The 17,266-nt window shown below is 46.0% G+C and overlaps 1 protein-coding gene across 2 annotated transcripts in view; it reads left to right on the top strand.

Moving 5' to 3' along the window:
* Positions 1 to 17,266, top strand: part of LOC142358911 (unconventional myosin-Vb-like) — a 165,594-nt gene that overhangs the window by 89,220 nt on the left and 59,108 nt on the right. For both annotated transcript variants that reach the window (XM_075411545.1, XM_075411544.1), the window contains exons 17-19: positions 2,393 to 2,479; positions 11,678 to 11,789; positions 13,026 to 13,237. In XM_075411545.1, the coding sequence (XP_075267660.1) occupies positions 2,393 to 2,479; positions 11,678 to 11,789; positions 13,026 to 13,237 (411 nt within the window). The remainder of the gene's footprint in view (positions 1 to 2,392; positions 2,480 to 11,677; positions 11,790 to 13,025; positions 13,238 to 17,266) is intronic.

Raw genomic sequence — 17,266 nt, 5'->3', positions numbered from 1 at the left:
GAGAAGGGACCTAATAGCAGCCTTCCAGTACTTCCAGCAGCTACCAAGAGGACTAAGCCATGCTCTTCACAGCGCTGTGTGGTGGGAGCACGGGAGTCAGTGGCCACAAATCGAAGCAAGAGTTTCAGACTGGAGATAAGGAAACGTTTGTGGTTTTTTTTTTCTCCATAAGGACAGTCTGTCAGTGGAGCTGGCTGCCCAGAGAGACTGTGCAACCTCCATCTTTGGAAGTTTTCAGCCCTCTATGGGTCTGCCTCTATATCTGCCTTGTCTTTTGAACATAGAAAGTTGGACTAGAGACCTCCTGAGGTCTCTTGCACCCCGTGTTACTCCCATTCCTACTTCACACCTCAGTGCAAATGTAAGTTTTGTTTCTTAGGAAGGTGAGGGATGTGGGACTTCCAGCCTGGAGGAAGCATTGGCACCATGCAGTGAGACTTGCTCCATCTGACTGCAGGCTGCGTCTGAGGTTGATCCCTCGTGGAGAAGACTTCAAAGAGAGAGGTGTGAGGGGAATGCCTGACTTCTGCTTGTACCTTTGACAGTTTTACTTCCAGATTCTGTTTCAGGCAGGGTTTGTGATCTCTTACTTGGGTTTCCAGGCCAAAGGCAAACCTGCTGGGTGGTTCTTCTTGCCACAGCAAGAAAAAGGAGTTCGTAATATGTGTTGTCCCACTTTTAAGCTCTTTATTTCAGCCTCAGCCCATAGCTGGAGTTGTTGCTAGAGAGGGTCCTGGCTTTCCACGCAGATAAATGGCTTCATTTCTGGTTACTGCATTTCACCCTCACCGAGCAGGACTCAGCCGCGTTGCAGAAAGTTCCCCTCGTGTACAACGTAGATTGCCCTGGGATCTTCTAGGGTTGAAGCTTCCCCGTCCATCTGCTGGTCCTGTTTATTATTTATTGTTATGGAAATTGTACCCTTGTGGATTCTTCCTTGAAGCGAGTGACAGCTAAGACTGATTTTCCACCCTGCATCGTGTTTGCAGTGTTGTAGTGAATAATGTGCTGTAGGCTTGACGGGTCCAGGGAATTTAAAAATGCACAAAGTAGCAGGGGAATATTTCTTGTGATGCTTTTGCGCAGCTGAGGCCAAGCAGAATTATTCATGCACTCTTGATCAGAAATACTTGGGACTTTCAGGAAGGGACAGGCAGGTACCCAAGAAGCTTTTGTTTCTCACTCTTGTTCTGGAAACCTAACACAGCTATGGACATCTGCATCTATGGACATCTGCATCTGCTGAGTCCATGCTTGATCCAACGACCTCTTCAGGGCCCAGTGTCTTGAGCTGGAGTCTGGGAAGTCTCTGTGCATTCAGTGTCGAGGTGGAAGGAGGGAGAAGCCGTGGGGGATGCTGGTACCTGGACTCACTCTGTGCAAAGGTGAAAGTGGGTTCATGCCAGGAACCAGAGAGAGTAAAGCCTGAGTATTCATCTGAAAGTTGATATGAAGTTTTTTGGCACAAATTGCTGATGGAAGTGAGATGCCAGTGGTAAGGAGTAATGCCAGCTAAAAAGAGGAGGGCAGACAGCTGAGAGCAGAACTACCTTGAATTTCCATGTGACACCTACCAAAACTCTTACTTTGAAACATGAGCACCACTGTTCTTGGTAAACTTAGCGGCCTGCAAACCCATGGGACCTATTAATTACTCAGTTTTGGTATGGAATTTAATAAATCAGATTTATTTTGCTGTTGACTTGGATTTCTTTCTGGAAATAGGTTGTTGCCCTTCTAGCAGCAGGAATAATACTGGCAGCTTGTGGTGGGGGTAACCTGTTCCCACTTCATTGTAATTGTGTTGCTTTACATAGCTGCGTAGGTTATGGCTGTGGGTACTAATTGCAACAGATGGTCATCTTGTCCCCAGAGTACCGCTTGGCATTGGTAGTAGGGCCATGGTGAGGTCCATTGCACTTGAAAAGCACAATGTCTTGTGACAGGGAGAGAAGATGTGTGACTTCCGTGCAGCCTGTTCCCTGAGGCAGGGTGTGGGATTTGTGCTTATTTGGGGTTATCCCGAGGTTTGCAAGGGAATGGCTATGGAGAAAAGCTGTCTGTGGATGTATGGGTTTCTTCAGCCCCCGTACTAATGATGGGAGCAGAGCTTTTTCCCACAAATCAGAAGCTAATTCCTGTCCCCAAAAGGCACTATGAAGCTGTTCCAGGCAATGCTACATTTTTCTTGCACCATCGTGTACTGATGGGTGTAAAGGACTGAGTTCCCTACCATGCACTGTGTGTATCAGCAGGTTCAAAATTAGAGATATGGCAAAGGAAAATTAGAGAGATTGCAAAGGATGCCACATAAACGTTCTCCTGGATGCTTTAAATTGATGATGTGGGTTCCTTCTCACCGTGTTAATATCTATCCTAAATATAATTGCAGATTTGATCCGAAGAGAGCGGTGCAGCAGCTGAGAGCTTGCGGAGTGCTGGAGACCATCCGCATCAGTGCAGCTGGCTTCCCGTCCAGGTACTGTGCTGGCAATTGGCCGTGGCGTTGTGCTGCTGGCATGTGTTACTCAGCGCGTTCATTAGCTGGGGCGAGGGAGGGAGAGAAAACACCAGTGTTTTCAGGACAAACAGGATTTATTTAGGTTGGTTTACATCCAGGATATATTTTACCCTTTTTATTATGATCTTTTTTTTCATTTTTGAAAATTCCCGTTGGTTCCTGCTTTCCTCAAATCTGAGATTCGTTATCAAGCAATGAGCTGCAAAGCGAGGCTGTCGGAGAGTGCCTTGTGTTGTGTCCAAGCACTTCAGCTGGTCCTTTCAGTTTGGTCTTGAGAAATAATTTGATGTGACGAAGTCTCTGAAAGTGCTGGTGCGTGGCAGTTCAATGAATCCAGCTTTGATCCCATACGGAGGTGGACAAAATAACGGCTCTGTATCCTCTGCATCCAGCTTGCCTGGGAGCAAGCGTTGCCCTAGAGGACTTCTTGCCTGAAGCTCCCCATACTGAAGCTCCTTGCACTGTACAGTTTGCTATCCTTTTTTTTTTTTTTTCCCCTGTCTTTGGACACCTGCTGCAATAGTAATTTCAGCCAAAAGGTTTTTGATTAGACTTGCAGAGAAAGAAAATAAGGGTTGTAAATTATTACTGCGGACTTTCACGCCACCCATGCAAAGCATACTGGGCTTCGAACTTGTGCATCTTAAAAAGGAAAGGTTATGAGTGGTGTGGCTCTTGCTGATTGCACTGAAAAAAATTCAAAAGAGGTTTTTAGGCCCTAATAAATCAGAAAACATAAACTATAAATAGGCCCTGAAGATGACAAGGGCAAATAATTCTAAAAATGCATCAATTGTGTTTTAGTGCCAAGCAGCTTTGCGTTAATGTCAGCATAGCCATCAGCCTTTTTGTATGGAACAAAGGGGTTATAAATACGCTCAGTGAGGAGTCGACTAAGCGTGATGCTGAACGCCATGCAAAACTCCCTGTCCCGGTTTTTGGGGAGGAGCGTGCTTCCTCGCCAGTTACTCTAATCTTCTGCAAAGCTGCAAAGAGCCTCTGACAACTGATGGCGAGTTCTGCGCGTTGGCTTGAGGTGGCTTTGCTGCACCTAACCCATGTGAAACCTCCATGGACGGGGAAAAGCTGGTGATGGGGGTCTTCCTGGCTGGCTGAGCTCAACTCCTTAAGTAGGAAAAAAGGGAAAAAAAGAAAAAAAGGTGCATGGAAAGCAATTTCTTTCTCTCCTCTGCCAGCGTGGGAGGGTGGCAGAGAGGTGGGTGGAGATTGAGGTCCTCCTGCTGGGGGTCTGGGCCTGTTAGAAGACCCAGCATCACCTTTGGCTCCCATCTCTCAAGCCTTCAAGGCCTTTGTGGAAGTAGCTAATAAAAAGTTGCTCCTAAATTACAGGATTGCTAAACCACAGGGGAAAATTAAAAACTAGCCCACGGGCTGGGTCTTTCATGATCTTTTTGGTTAAAGTAGCTCCAGGGCCAAATCCCCCTGTCTGTCCTCTTGCAGTGAAAGCCCTGCAGCAGTGAAACAGCCATGGTTTCATATGGAAAAGGCCACAGAAAGGCAGTTTTATGCTCACTAAGCAAGTAGTCGTGTTCCCGAATCTGCAGCTGGGTCTTGGGGGAGGTTTCGGGAGCTCTGACTTGTAGGTTGTCCATGGGTTTTGCTACTGGTCTTAGCATAGCTGCAGGGATACCCTGTTCCTCGCCGTTCATAATCTTCCTAAAAACTTGTACCATTTTTACATCTCTGCTCACTTAATTCTGCAGTTTAGACCCTACAGCACTAAAATCGATGAATAACTGGTAAATGGGGAGGGGGAACAGAGAGCAGATACTATGGCAGCACCTGGAGACCAGCCAAGATCTATTTACGGCAAATAATTGACTGGTGTGAAGACCATTCCATCCTGAAAAACCTCAAAAGCGATGCTTTCAGCTCTGCTTGTGTGCTTTTGGCTATGAGGTCTTTTTTCCCAGGACACTAAGAATACAAAACTCTTCCATCGCTGCAGCTTATCAGCTCTTGTTCTTCCTCCGGGGGAGGCAGGGGGGGGAAGGGTGCAAATAGCTGTTTCAGCCTTTCAGAATGACTTTCTCTAGTTCAGCGTTTGGGATGCTTCAAGGACAGATTTTTGTTTATTTTAGTGTTTCTAGAAGATATTTGTATACAGCAGCAAGTCTGCATGAAATAGGAGACTTGCTTTGGGTTTTTGGTAATTCTTCACCCTCCTTGGTTAGAAAATTCTAATCTTGAAAAGCCAGACCTGGGAATTGGGCAACATCGCTGAAAGATTGTGAATAATTTGTGTATCTGAACTGGCTTTAGAAGCCAGCTTGGCAAAAGCTGCTTCCGCGTGATCTTATTTTGTGGGAAACATTATAGAAGTTTTATTTCCTTCTGAGTTTTTACGTGCATGAGGTCAGTCTCAGTTTTTATCACAGCATCATCGTATTTCTTTATATTTTGAGAGAATTCGGTTTGTAATGGTTGATTAAGGAACATATAAAAAGGAGAATTGTCACTGTAGGTTTAAACCTTCTCTGAAGGCTATAAATTTAAACCACTTAAAGGAATAATGGAATACTTGATCTTTGAGTTTTGTTTCACTTGAGTGTAAGCAATTTACTGTTGGAGCAAGAGGGGATTTTCAAAATGTTTTTTCTCTCTTTCTCTGTTTTATACAGAAACAGGAAATTTTTTTTTTTTAATCCTGTCGTATTTAGATCTGAGTATTTTCTAGCATATTGTTGCAAGAGTGACTTCTGTGAGTGTGGCTTTGGGTCAGAGATTTGTGGGTGAATCCACCTTCTGCTGTTATTTCATGCTGCTCCATTGTGGTTACTTTATAGGTTGAGGAATTGAATGCTTTAAGGCTTCGATAATTTCTATACCTACTTCCTTTAAGAAAAAAATAAAGAAGTTTTAATATATTTTTTAGTGTTCTTAAGCCCATGTAAGACATGATATATTCCCAGCCTTGTGCTCCCTGCTTTGGGTGTGCTTGGTTTTATTTTATCATTGCCATGGCACGCTGCACTCTGCAGCTATTTCAAGTAAATTGAAAATGTATCATTTGGTTTGAAACGTTACACAGCAGTTAAGAAATGCGTTTGTTAGTATGTATGTAAATGACTGTGATGAATGGACTGTCTTGGATGTGTAGATAGTAAATCTATCATCAGCTTCCATGGGTAAAGCGTGGAAGATGCGTCTGTACTATAAAACCATTTGTCTTTTTTATAGAAACTGCCTACATAGAGATTAGTCTGTAGAGAATTAATTGGTGCAGATCTCCATTAATAACAAAATACTCTTTGAAACAAGTTTTAAAATTGCATTTTGTCAAAACTCTACAACTTTCTTCATGCTGGTTTTCATGGATTCCAGTCAGAGGTACAATGACCGTGGTCTCTCATCGTGCCATCACTCTGAATAACGTTGTCATTGCAGTCTCTGAAATACTCTTATGTTAGTTATGTATGAAATTTTAAGTATTTTTGGCATCTGGCTGCTGCCTCTGGTTGCTGGACCTGACTGTCCGATGCAGCATCTTTGTATCAATTCAGTATAAAATCACAGCTGCTAAACTCTATAAACATTAAACATTCATAATTGAAATGTATCGTGGGCATCCTTGGATGGAAAATATCTTTTTTTTTTTTTATAATGTGCCTTTAGCTGTCTTGCTGTCATTTCATGGAAACCAAATCTATAAATGACTTTGGCTACCAGCAGTTCTGTTTGCCCACTCCCCCTGCTCCCAACAAAGGTGTACTACGTAAACAGAGGGTTTATTTCCCCTCATTCTGCTCTTTGAGGATATTCCAGGTAATTTCAAGCTATGCCAGCCTGCATGTTTTAGAGCTAATTGAAAGGCAAATTTCTTCTGCAGCAGTAAACGAGGCAAGAGAAATTTTCTTCCTGAGCTGCAGTTTCTCAATTAATTTCATGTCCAGTCTTGGCTCAAATATACAACCTGTGTGCCCCCAAACAGACTTTGGCTCTTATAGAAAGATCGATACAGTCCAGCTCCTTACTTCTTAAAATATTTGATCCCCTCAGAAGCCGGTAACGCATGGGGCTGGCAGGATTTCTCACACGAAGCCGGGCGTGCTCAGCGCACGGTCACTGCGGTGGTGTTGGGTGATGGAGAGGGGATGAATTTATTTACCCTTAATGGAAAGATTTTGCATTCAGTAATTTTAGGCCCCCGAAATAAACCATTTTATGGTCAAGTCATAAAAGATTCAAGCTCTTATACTCCTTCTTTTCAGCTCTTCATTCAGTGCCGCTGAAATAATATTGCTGTAATCACCCTGAAACAATAGGTTGGAGATATTTTGGGCGGTTGCTGACTGCTTGGAGAGATGCTTTTCAGAGGCTTGCTCAAGAGTCGGAATTTCACCCCCAGTTTCTCACATGAGCCCTCCCTTTAATTGCGAGGTTGTGATAAATCCAGCTGGCTCTTGGATTCATCGCCTCGTGATTTCGGGTAGGAACAGCCCCTTTGCTTTGCGGTTGGTTGTAGTTTTGTGTAAAGCATCCAAATCTTGTTTTTTAAACCACAGATACAAAGCTTAAGCTGTGGCATGTGTTTTGGCTTATTCCCTCTGTCTAATTCCTGTAGGTAACCAAGAAATTGCTGGGTTGACCAAGTCTCCTGCTACTGGCCAAGCCCTCGAGCATCCTCCTTGCTGCTCAAGCCTGAGGAGGTTTTTTTGATCAGCATAAGTTATTTTCCTGTGCCCTTCGATTCCTTTTATTGTCTTTTCCCTTTAATGACTTGTACTGACTTCAAAGCAAAATTTTGATGTTCGAGGTTGGTGGAGCCTGATCTCAGCCCTGAGATAATAGTTTTGGGTTTTTTTTCCTTGGGAAAGTTTGAGTAATATCTGTCAAATACTTCTGCTTCCTTCTTCATCCTTCTTAGCTGTGCTGGTACAAAAATCCTCCTAGTTTCAGCTCTTCGCCTACACCACCTGTCTGGATTTTACAATATGGAACTGTATTTATTTAGCAGTCCTTGGTGGTTTCCAGCTCCTATCAATGAGGTGTGCCCGTGCTGTGCATTGTGTGGCAGCATCCCAAAAACCCTGAGGTCTGCTTTTAATTTCATACCTTGTGAACAAGTTGAACCTTCCCATAATCAATCTTGACCTGATAGGCTGCAGGGTAAGGTGGCACATCTTCCATCTCATGCCGGGAATCGCTTTGCAGTCTAGCAGGAGGGAAGTAAGTCTTCTCTTTTCTGCTGAAGATGCAGATGTTAAACCAAAAAAAAAAAGACACGTGTGCAGAAGAATGGAGAAAAAAAAAAATGTGTGTACACCAAAGCACTGAGCTTCAGCATTTCTCCCTTGTGGGACTGGGGGATCATAGAATCATAGAATAGAATCGAAGAATGGTAGGGGTTGGAAGGGACCTTCAAGATCATCTGGTTCCAACCACCCTGCCATCAGCAGGGACATCTTCCACCAGCCCAGGGTGCTCAGAACTCCATCCAACCTGGCCTTGAACCCTGCCAGGAAGGGGGCAGCCACAGCTTCTCTGGGCAACCTGGGCCAGGGCCTCAGCACCCTCATGGGGAAGAATTTCTTCCTAATATCTAATCTCAATCTGCCCTCTTTGAGTTTAGAGCCGTTCAACAAGGCCAAGTGCAGGGTCATGCACATGGGTCAGGGCAATCCCACACACAAGTACAGGCTGGGTGGAGAGTGGCTCGAGAGCAGCCCTGAGGAGAAGGACTTGGGTGTACTGGTGGATGAGAAGCTCAACATGAGCTGGCAATGTGCACTGGCAGCCCAGAAAGCCAACCATGTCCTGGGCTGCATCAAGAGCAGCGTGGGCAGCAGGGCGAGGGAGGGGATTCTGCCCCTTGACTCCGCTCTCCTGAGACCCCACCTGGAGTCCTGCATCCAGCTCTGGAGCCCCCAACACAAGAAGGACATGGATGTGTTGGAGTGGGGCCTGAGGACGCCATGAAGATGATCTGAGGGCTGGAGCACCTCTCCTACGAGGGCAGGCTGAGGGAGCTGGGGCTGTTCAGCCTGGAGAAGAGAAGGCTCCGGGGTGACCTTAAAGCAGCTGCCAGTGCCTGAAGGGGCCGACAGGAAGGATGGAGAGGGGCTTTTCACAAGGGATCACGTTGTTTATCTCAAAGCATGTAGTTGTAAGGTAATTTTATACTGCTTTGGACCTGAAGTGGTTTAACTGGGCATGTTACATTAAACCCAAGTGCTTGAATTGTTCCTTTCTCTTGGGAGAATCGTGTTGCAGCACCTATGAACCCCTGCAGCTTTCTTTTACTCCTTAACTGGGACTGCAAATATTGTGATGGAGCTCCTGATGAATCAGCTGAGCCCCAGCGCGGCAGAGCTTTTGTCTTCATATTCTGTGGACAACAATACAAGGAATTGTGATCCCAGGGCTGTCACCTCCTGTTAAACCAGCAAGGGTGGGGGGAGTGGCCTCGCTGCAGTGAGGATGAGCTCATGGTTTGCTGTGGAGGTGCTTTTGGCCGTGAACCTCCAGGAGATGTGGTTAGAGGGCTACAGATGCTACCAGCCCAGCGAAACACCCCGGCAGCAATCAGCGAGCGTATTCCCTGCCACTTCCAATGACTCTTGTGACACCTAATCCCAAAATGTGAGTTAAGCTGTTTATGGTGAAGCCGGACTGAGGTGGAAACAAGTAGAAAATTTGGTTTTTACCACCAACAGGCTCTGAAGATAGCTCCTTTCTACGGTGATTTATGGACTATTTTTAAGTAATTTCTGCAGGTATCTGACTCTTGATCTGCGGGATTTCTGTCTCGGTGCGGGAAGATGATGGATTTTGCTGCTTTCTGCCCAGCTTGGACCTGCGCCTGTGGTTACACGTGTCACCTCTTTGCCGTCTGCTCTTTGCTGATGGAGCCTGGGTGGCACCTGCAGAGAATGATTTCTCCCTCCAAACAGCAGCAGTTAATAATATCAGCCCCTAAAGGGACTCTGGCAGGTTAATGGGAATGTTCCCTCCTTCTCTTTTCCCCCACCAAGGTCTCCTTGGCCTGAGCAATGCCTGAGCCAGGCAGGAGGTCCCCAGCATCGCGTGCTTGGCTGCATGCCTGGGGCACTGCCTGTTTGGCCTCTCCTATTGCGTTTGATTTGGAGCCTCGTAAAGCCGCAGATGTGCTTAAAATGAGAACGGGTTTTATTTACGTGAAGCAAAAGGATTAAGGTGCAGGTACAAAACAGGAAGTGGAATTAAAAATGAAGATTTCTGGAAAGCAGAGAGAAAGCAAGTTTAAGCTTAAACCCTGCATGACACAAACCCGTAGTCTTGCATAATCCTGCTGTTCAGTTGTGCTGTACTTCAGCCCGGAGAGAGCTCCCTGTAGCAGGTATTTTATTTTATTTTTTTTTTAGTGATAATCCAGTAATTTTAGTCATTTGAGGAGGGCAGTCTTGGCCCTACTAGGCCAAGGTAGATAAGGATGAAATAATCACTAAACCTGGATACTCCGGAGCTACTCTGAGCAATCTGAGCACAGGAAATCTTCTGATCACAGTTTCCTTCTTGCTTCTGTCTCCAGGAGCCCTCCATTCTACATTTTGCTTCAGATGCAGTGCTGAGGATTCTCTCTAGTTTGTGCCATTCCCATATTCTTTGCGAAAGGTGTCCTGGGTGCAGTGTGGCCATGCAGGAATAGCGTGGCACTTCCCAGTCCTTAGCAGTCTCTCTTTTTTTTTTTTTTTTTTTTTTGCTTTGTCTCCCTTCATTCTCATTGTAAACATTTTCTTCTGCCATACTCTTTTAATTAGAGTGTTGCTTTTAATCAAACTGGCATTCCTCCCCTGCTGCATTTGTCTGGACTGATGTGAAACTGTTGGTCATGTATTTTGAAATATGTACTTTATGGCATGCATATCTTCACAAATATCGCAGCTTCCAACCTTCAAGAAATTTCATTAGAGCTTAAGTATTTCACAGAGACTGCGGTCCTTGAAAACGGGAGGTGCTCGGCTGGTGTGATGTCTCGCCCAGCCCCACCACTGCAAACCAGCCAAGTGTAAAGACCCATCACGAGCATCACTCTGGCCCTTTGCAATTTATTTGGCCTTTCCTGCCCCTTCTCTGAATCTCTAGAAGTAGAAAAATAAGAAGAATTGGGTGTAATAACACAAAAATAAAGGCATGCATGGGGCTGCTGGGCAGAGGAGGAGATGTTTCTGTATGGCTGCTCTTCATATTCTCATCTTGGCTGCCAGAGCATCCATGTGGGTGAGGATCAGGCTTGCAGATGGTTTTTTTGAGTGAGGGCAGAAATCAAAACTTCTGCAGCTCTCTCCCATCTTCCTTTGACATTCATTATGTGTATTTTTTGAAATAACGATGGCTGTACTCAACATTGCTGGAAAGGTTTAATTAAATACTCAGGTTTTGAGAGGTCTATAACTCACTGTGTTAATTTGGAGAAGGCTGAAGCTTGGCAGATGTTGAACCAATTTCGGGATCCAGTCTGCAGGCTCTACATCCAACAGTGGTGGCAGGAGGTGGTATTTCCTAGCAGTCAGACACAGTACTGTAATTTCTTCAGTCAGCGTTGTGCGTTTGGAAACTTCGCTGCTGGTGACAATGAAGCATCTTCCAAGTGGCTGCTTTCTCTTTTCAGAGCCCACAGATTTTGTGGGTTTTTTAAGGGTCTCGGCTACAGACCTCAACATGGAGTGGTTAATGAATTAATTGATTCAAATTCATGTTGAACAGAGTTTGAAAAGCAAAATAAGGAGGAGCTTGTGTGTGATTCATGCTCTACCATCTTATCAAAATTTTTGACTGCATCAGGAGATCCACGATCTCTTCAAAATTAGTATGTAATTTCTAAAGGGAATAGCGTTGTTGCATTTATTTGGCTGGTAAAATGCAGCCGTTTGGGAAGCACAGCAGGAGGAGTGAAAACAAGGCGATCCCTGGCCTTTCTGTTCCAGGCTCAAACTGCCTTGATAAGGTCATTTGGTGGCAGGGGAGGGCTGAGGCTGGGGGTCAGGTTTGGGGTGACCTAGCTCCTTTCAGGTGGCTTTGATCCATGTGGAGGGTGGTGGTGAGAGATCCCAAGGTGTGAGTTTCGTATTTTGGCTCATGTATGACTCCAAATGCTTTATTTTAAGGAAGTAATGCCCAGCATGCCAACTAATCCTGTGTGTGCTTTGCTTTCAGATGGTCATACCATGACTTTTTCAATAGATACCGTGTTCTTATGAAAAAGAGAGACCTCTCTAAGAACGACAAGAAGCAAATTTGTCAGACCCTGTTAGAAGACCTCATTAAGGTGAGCTGGGACCGAATCTTTGGCAGTGATTGTTACAGCATGGGAGCTCGTGGCTTTGGTTTGATCAGAGTTGCTCTCCTTGCTCCTACTTCAGCTGCCGCTCGTGCAGGTGCTTATTCAGCCTAGGCAGCCTGGGCCTTTTTCCAAAATGAGTCTTGCGGGGAGGTAGTGAGGGCAAATGTGACCTGGGATCTCTTGACTGCAGTCAAACTGAACATACCATTTCAGTGCTGCTGAAGTCCAGAGTTTCTTATCACTGATTTTACATGAACAGCTGGCCATCTCCAGAAAACTCACCCCTCCTGCATATTTTGGCTAGCCGTAGCTGGAGCACATTTTAGAGGTCCAGCTTTGGATACTGTGTACAATGTCATGAGCCTTAGAGTCAGTTCTGTCACCCCATCGTTAAATGTCTCTTTGCAGAAATGAGTCAAACGCAAGGGTTGCCCTATCTTGATGTGTGGGAGACATTTCAATGGCCACAAAAATGTAGCAAGTCCCTCTAGATTGGGACTTTTCCCTTTTATATGTCTAAGCAAACAAGAATTCTTTGCCACCCCCCCTTACCAAAACCATACTACTCACGCATGTGAATTATTTTTAAATTGCAAATGCGCATGCAGAGGTTTCTTCCTGTCATCTTGCTGTTGAGCAGCCCAGAGCGTGCGCAACATCTTAGCCAGGTTTTAATTTTTGATTCTTGTTTTCCTCATGGGATTTTGAGGGATTTACTCAGTCGGATTCCTCTGTGCAAAAGCCGTTCTCCTTATGCACCAAGTGTTTGTCATGGCTTCAGAGCCGCTTGCAGTGCATGTATGACATCGCAGGTGTAAGCCTTAATCTTTTCGAGACAGAATTCTTTTCTTGAAGTCCTCTAGGATTGCATTGCTCTATTTTACTTTAAAAAAAAAAGAAAAAAACCAAAATAAAACCACCAAAAAACCAACTAAAAACCCAAAACAACCAAAAAACCTCAACCAACCGAAAAATATTCAGAATTTGTATAAATATATGGAACTTAAGACTGAATCCTCGTGTTGCATTCCTCAGGGGGTATGTAGAAACTCAAGTAGTTTGGAGTCTAATAATACCTTTATCACCCCGTTAAAAAGAGATGTGAGCTGAGCTGATAAGTTTGAGTGGGTTTTTTTAAAAATTTTATCTACTGAGCAACATAGACTGAAAAAAAAAATGTTTGCCTTAATTAAATTTAGTTTCCTTTATGCTTTTGAAAAGGATCCAGACAAGTTCCAGTTTGGACGTACCAAGATCTTTTTCCGTGCAGGCCAGGTGGCATATCTGGAGAAACTGCGAGCAGATAAATTCAGAGCTGCCACAATCATGATTCAGAAGACTGTGCGGGGCTGGCTGCAGAGGGTCAAGTACCAAAGGCTGAGACAAGCTGCCATTGTCATCCAGCGCTACACGCGTGGGCACCTGGCGCGGAGGTGGGTCCTAGGAAGCGCTCCGAGGAAGGGCTGCCTGGGAGGTTGAGCGGAAAACTGCTTTTGGGGCACTTGTATTTTCAATCTGTTCCATCTTGGAGACCTTAAACTTGGGGGTTTCATAGGGGAAACATCAAAAAGGCTCTGCATGGGGTGTTGCCTTTCAGCCCTGTGAACACAAGACCTACGTTGGGCACATAGGTACCACTGTGGTGAATGTTTCTGCGCTGAAGTCAGAACTTATTCCTGATCCCTCTCTCCAGCTTTATTCAGGGGCAAGAGATGAAAAATCTTTGCCTCAAACTGATTTTGTATCTAGATTAGTTTAATTTCAAGGTGCTGGGCAGGGCTATAGCATAGGCAGCTAGGTTATAATCAGATGACTGAAATACTCTGAGATATTTAGGCGAAAGTCTTTCACAGAACTGATATTCTTCTGGGACTACCTCTGGCAAAGGGCGTTTGGATCAGCCGGTGAGCACTTTGCTAGTTGAGATGTACTCTTCTTCTGCAGAGACCAGGTTTGTGCCTCCTTGGGCTCCAAGGGGAGTACTCAGAATTAATTTACTGTATCCTTTGTAATGAGAAGAGTCTCTCCAAATTGCTGACAATGGGGCTGTTTACAGTACAGAATAACAGAGCTCAATGTTTAACTCTCTGTGTGCAGGAACCTCAAGCTTCCTCGTGTCAGTGGCTTGCTGGGGCTTCTGCAGATAGTGCTTCACTGAAGAGCAGGCTGCTGGTAGCAGAGGTGGGGTGGGTGTGAGGGAGCAGTGAAGCAATGTTATAGCATCCCAACCCACAGGTCACTTTGCATCTTGTGCGCCTTATTCATGTCAAACACCGCTGTTCTCCTGCATCTAGCCAAGCTGGCTTCAGGCACTTCGCGGGTAGGAACAAGGAGTAGATCTGGGTCCTTTTAGCTTTGGTTCCCTTCTTGTTTTCCGCTTAGAGAAGCTATGTTGCTTGGTTTTGAGCAGCAATGTTCTCCCTGGCTCTGCGTTAGCATCTGCCCATCAGCAGTGCTGCTAGCTAATCTGCAGCCTGATTAACTCTGCTTGCACTTGGGCAATGTGAGATGCTGCCTGTCTTCTACAAGGCTCCTGCACAGTCACTTCTCTACTGATTGCTGGTTGAGTGTTGATTTCTATCAATTATTGGAGCAAAAGAAGGTGAAGAAGCTCCGTGTTCCTTCTAAGGATTTCCTCTGAATTACACTGTATTTTGAAAGAAGGTCAGAGATCGGATTTTGGAAGAACATCAGAGATGCTGACTGAATTTGTGGTGGTATTTGCACTTGTGAAAGGGATTGGCATCATGGAGAATCCAGGGATGAGAAGGTCTCACATAAGCAAAGCTGGGCATTTTGGTGACTTTTATTTAAACCTGAGCCCAGATTTTTCTTGTCCTCAGAGGTCCGTGTACTTCTCTAGGCTCGTGGCTGCAGGTCCCTCTGGGCAGTCTTACAGCTCACTTGAAGACAAGGCAAACGAGTCTTGAGCAAACAGAGGAAAGTTAAGAAAAAGAGGGAGTTGGTGATTAACTTGAGCCTCTGTGGTGGGTCCTTCGTGCACATTTACAGACTTGGACTCTGTATTTGACTTGGCATCAGCCAACCATCCCTCTACAGAGGGGAGGAGGAATCCCTGGTGATGTCAAAGTGACAGGGTGTGAGCTAAAAGAGAGGCTGGAAGCAGCAGAAAAACCACCAGCTGCAGTGTTGCTTCACCGTGATTTTTCGGTTTGCCTCTTTACGCTGGTTTCATAGGGATGGATGTCATCTGAATGACTACTTTCTCTTCTCTTTAGAAACGGACCATCCCTTGTCCTCTTTAATAAGCTCTAGTTCAGTGGGTCCTAGCGAGAAACTGTTGGCCTTGACGAAGAGACTATATAAGCCAATCCAATGTGGCTTTTTTAGTTTTGATATGCTTTTCACAAAATAAACAAATGGATCAACTATCTATATAATACTTCAGGCTGAGAGCAATAAATGAATCATAAATTCAGCAAAATAAGTGAATTATCAGATTAAATGGAGGTTTTATGGGCATTTATTAACCTGCATACCAGCAAATTGAATGTAAATTCAGTTGGAGAATGGGAGTAACATGGCATGGGGTTGACCACATCCCTCCTTATTTGCTCTCTGTGAATTGCCTGGGGCTCTGCTCATAAATGTTGCCAAACCAGTGCACACCAGTTTAAATGTCAAAGCAATTTTCTGCCGTTTTCATGGAGCTGGTAGATAACCTGTGCGACGTTTGCTTTTTATAGTTAGGGAAGTTGTCCTGGGTTTGGCCAGGACAGGGTTAATTTTCACCGGACTCCAGGAAGGGGCACAGCCGGGGGGTGGGGGCTGACCCCACCTGGCCAAACAGAGCCCGGTATTCCATACCATGTCCATCACGCTGGGTTCTGGTGGGGGGGGGGGCGGTGCGGCGGGAACTCTCTCACAGCTGGGGAGCGCGCGGCGCCGGTCCTGTCCGGGATAGCGGCTGTCTGGGTCGTGCGGTTCGGCGGGGACTCACTCGCGTCTTGGGAGCGAGCGGCACCGGTCCTGTTGGGGAGAGCGGCTGTCTGGGTCGTGTGGTTCGTTGTTGTGTTTTCTCCTTATTTGTATCGTTGTTGTTCCTGTTCCCTCTGTTTGCTGTTCTGTTAAACTGCCCTTATCCCGACCCACCGGTTTCTGCCTCTTTCTTTCCATTCTTCTCCGTACGCCGGTGGGTGGAGGGGTGGCCGTGTGGCGCTTTTGTTGCTGGCGGCAGCCGAAACCAAAACATTAATTTGGCGCCCAACGTGGGGCGGGGATAACGGCAGGGCTGAGCAGCGGGTGTTAAAACTGCTTTCTTAGATTTTGTTAAATTTTGTTATAGGCATTTTTCTGTGTTAGTTAAATAGTCGCCGGTAAAAATGTTGCTGACTTTGATCAGATGGCTGTGGTTTTTGAATCCTTATTTGCAGTATGTGTTTACTGCCATGCTGTTCATCATCACTGGAAAAAGGATTAGGATGATGATTTTGCTGTACTGTACGATATCGACTTATGACATAACATCACTATGCATGAAATTAGGATTGTATTTGCATGCGACACTGCGATAATTTCCATACCTCGGATCCTATGTCTTAGAATTTGTGAATAATCAAACCCAATCTGTGGGGAAAACCGAAGGGGATACCTCCCCCCACTCTTTCGCGCCCCCCCACCCCCGGGCTGGTCCTAATGGCTTTTGAGAATTTCGAGTACCCATGGGATGCTCAGGCCAGCACTCTCCTATTGTTCTGCCTCCTGAATGGGTTGCAGGTTTTGCTTAGGGTTAAGCAAGCAGTTAAGAACATCGTGCAGAGACCTGCCCTGGGGCTGGATAGCTGTGAGTGGCTGGGTGTGTGGGACAGCATGGGCAAGTACCTAGGGCAGTGGGCACCACCAGTGTTTTTTAAACTCACCCCTGAACAAGAACAGTCTCCAGACAGTCTAGTAAAATATCTGCAAAAAGTGTGTTGCCACCCTGGGAACTCCAGAGACACACAGATCACGGCAACGTGCTGGGGTCTGGCCCACGCCTACTGAGCTGCCCTGTTTAACACTGTTCAGTGCCCTAAAGGGGAAAGAGGGGGAAACGAAGCAACTGGCGCTGCCCCCCCAGCCGGCCCTGCAGCCCCTCCAGCCCAGCAGGCAGTCACAGCCCCCCCAGCCAGCACCACTGCTGCTGCCACAGCTGCAGGGTCTGCCTCGGTTTCCCCAGCGAGCATGGCAGCTGCTCCAGCCCCAGCTCTGGCTGCAGGCATCGCAGCTGAGCCCAATGACCAACCTGTGCCGGTAGCAGTCGCCCCCGTAAAACTAAAGAAAGATGCAAAGAGAGCAGATTGCTCCGGGAGGGATGACGATGAGCCAGGGTCATTGCGGGAGATAGAGACAGAGATCATCACCCGGTCCCTGTCCCTGGGCGAGCTGCGAGACATGCGGAAAGATTTCAGCCGCCACCCAGGCAGGCACATTGTCACCTGGCTGCTGCAGTGCTGGGATAA

Source organism: Opisthocomus hoazin, chromosome Z (genome assembly GCF_030867145.1).
Source record: "Opisthocomus hoazin isolate bOpiHoa1 chromosome Z, bOpiHoa1.hap1, whole genome shotgun sequence".
In the NCBI taxonomy this organism is placed as follows: Eukaryota; Metazoa; Chordata; class Aves; order Opisthocomiformes; family Opisthocomidae; genus Opisthocomus; species Opisthocomus hoazin.
This window is presented reverse-complemented; position numbering and strand designations above follow the sequence as displayed.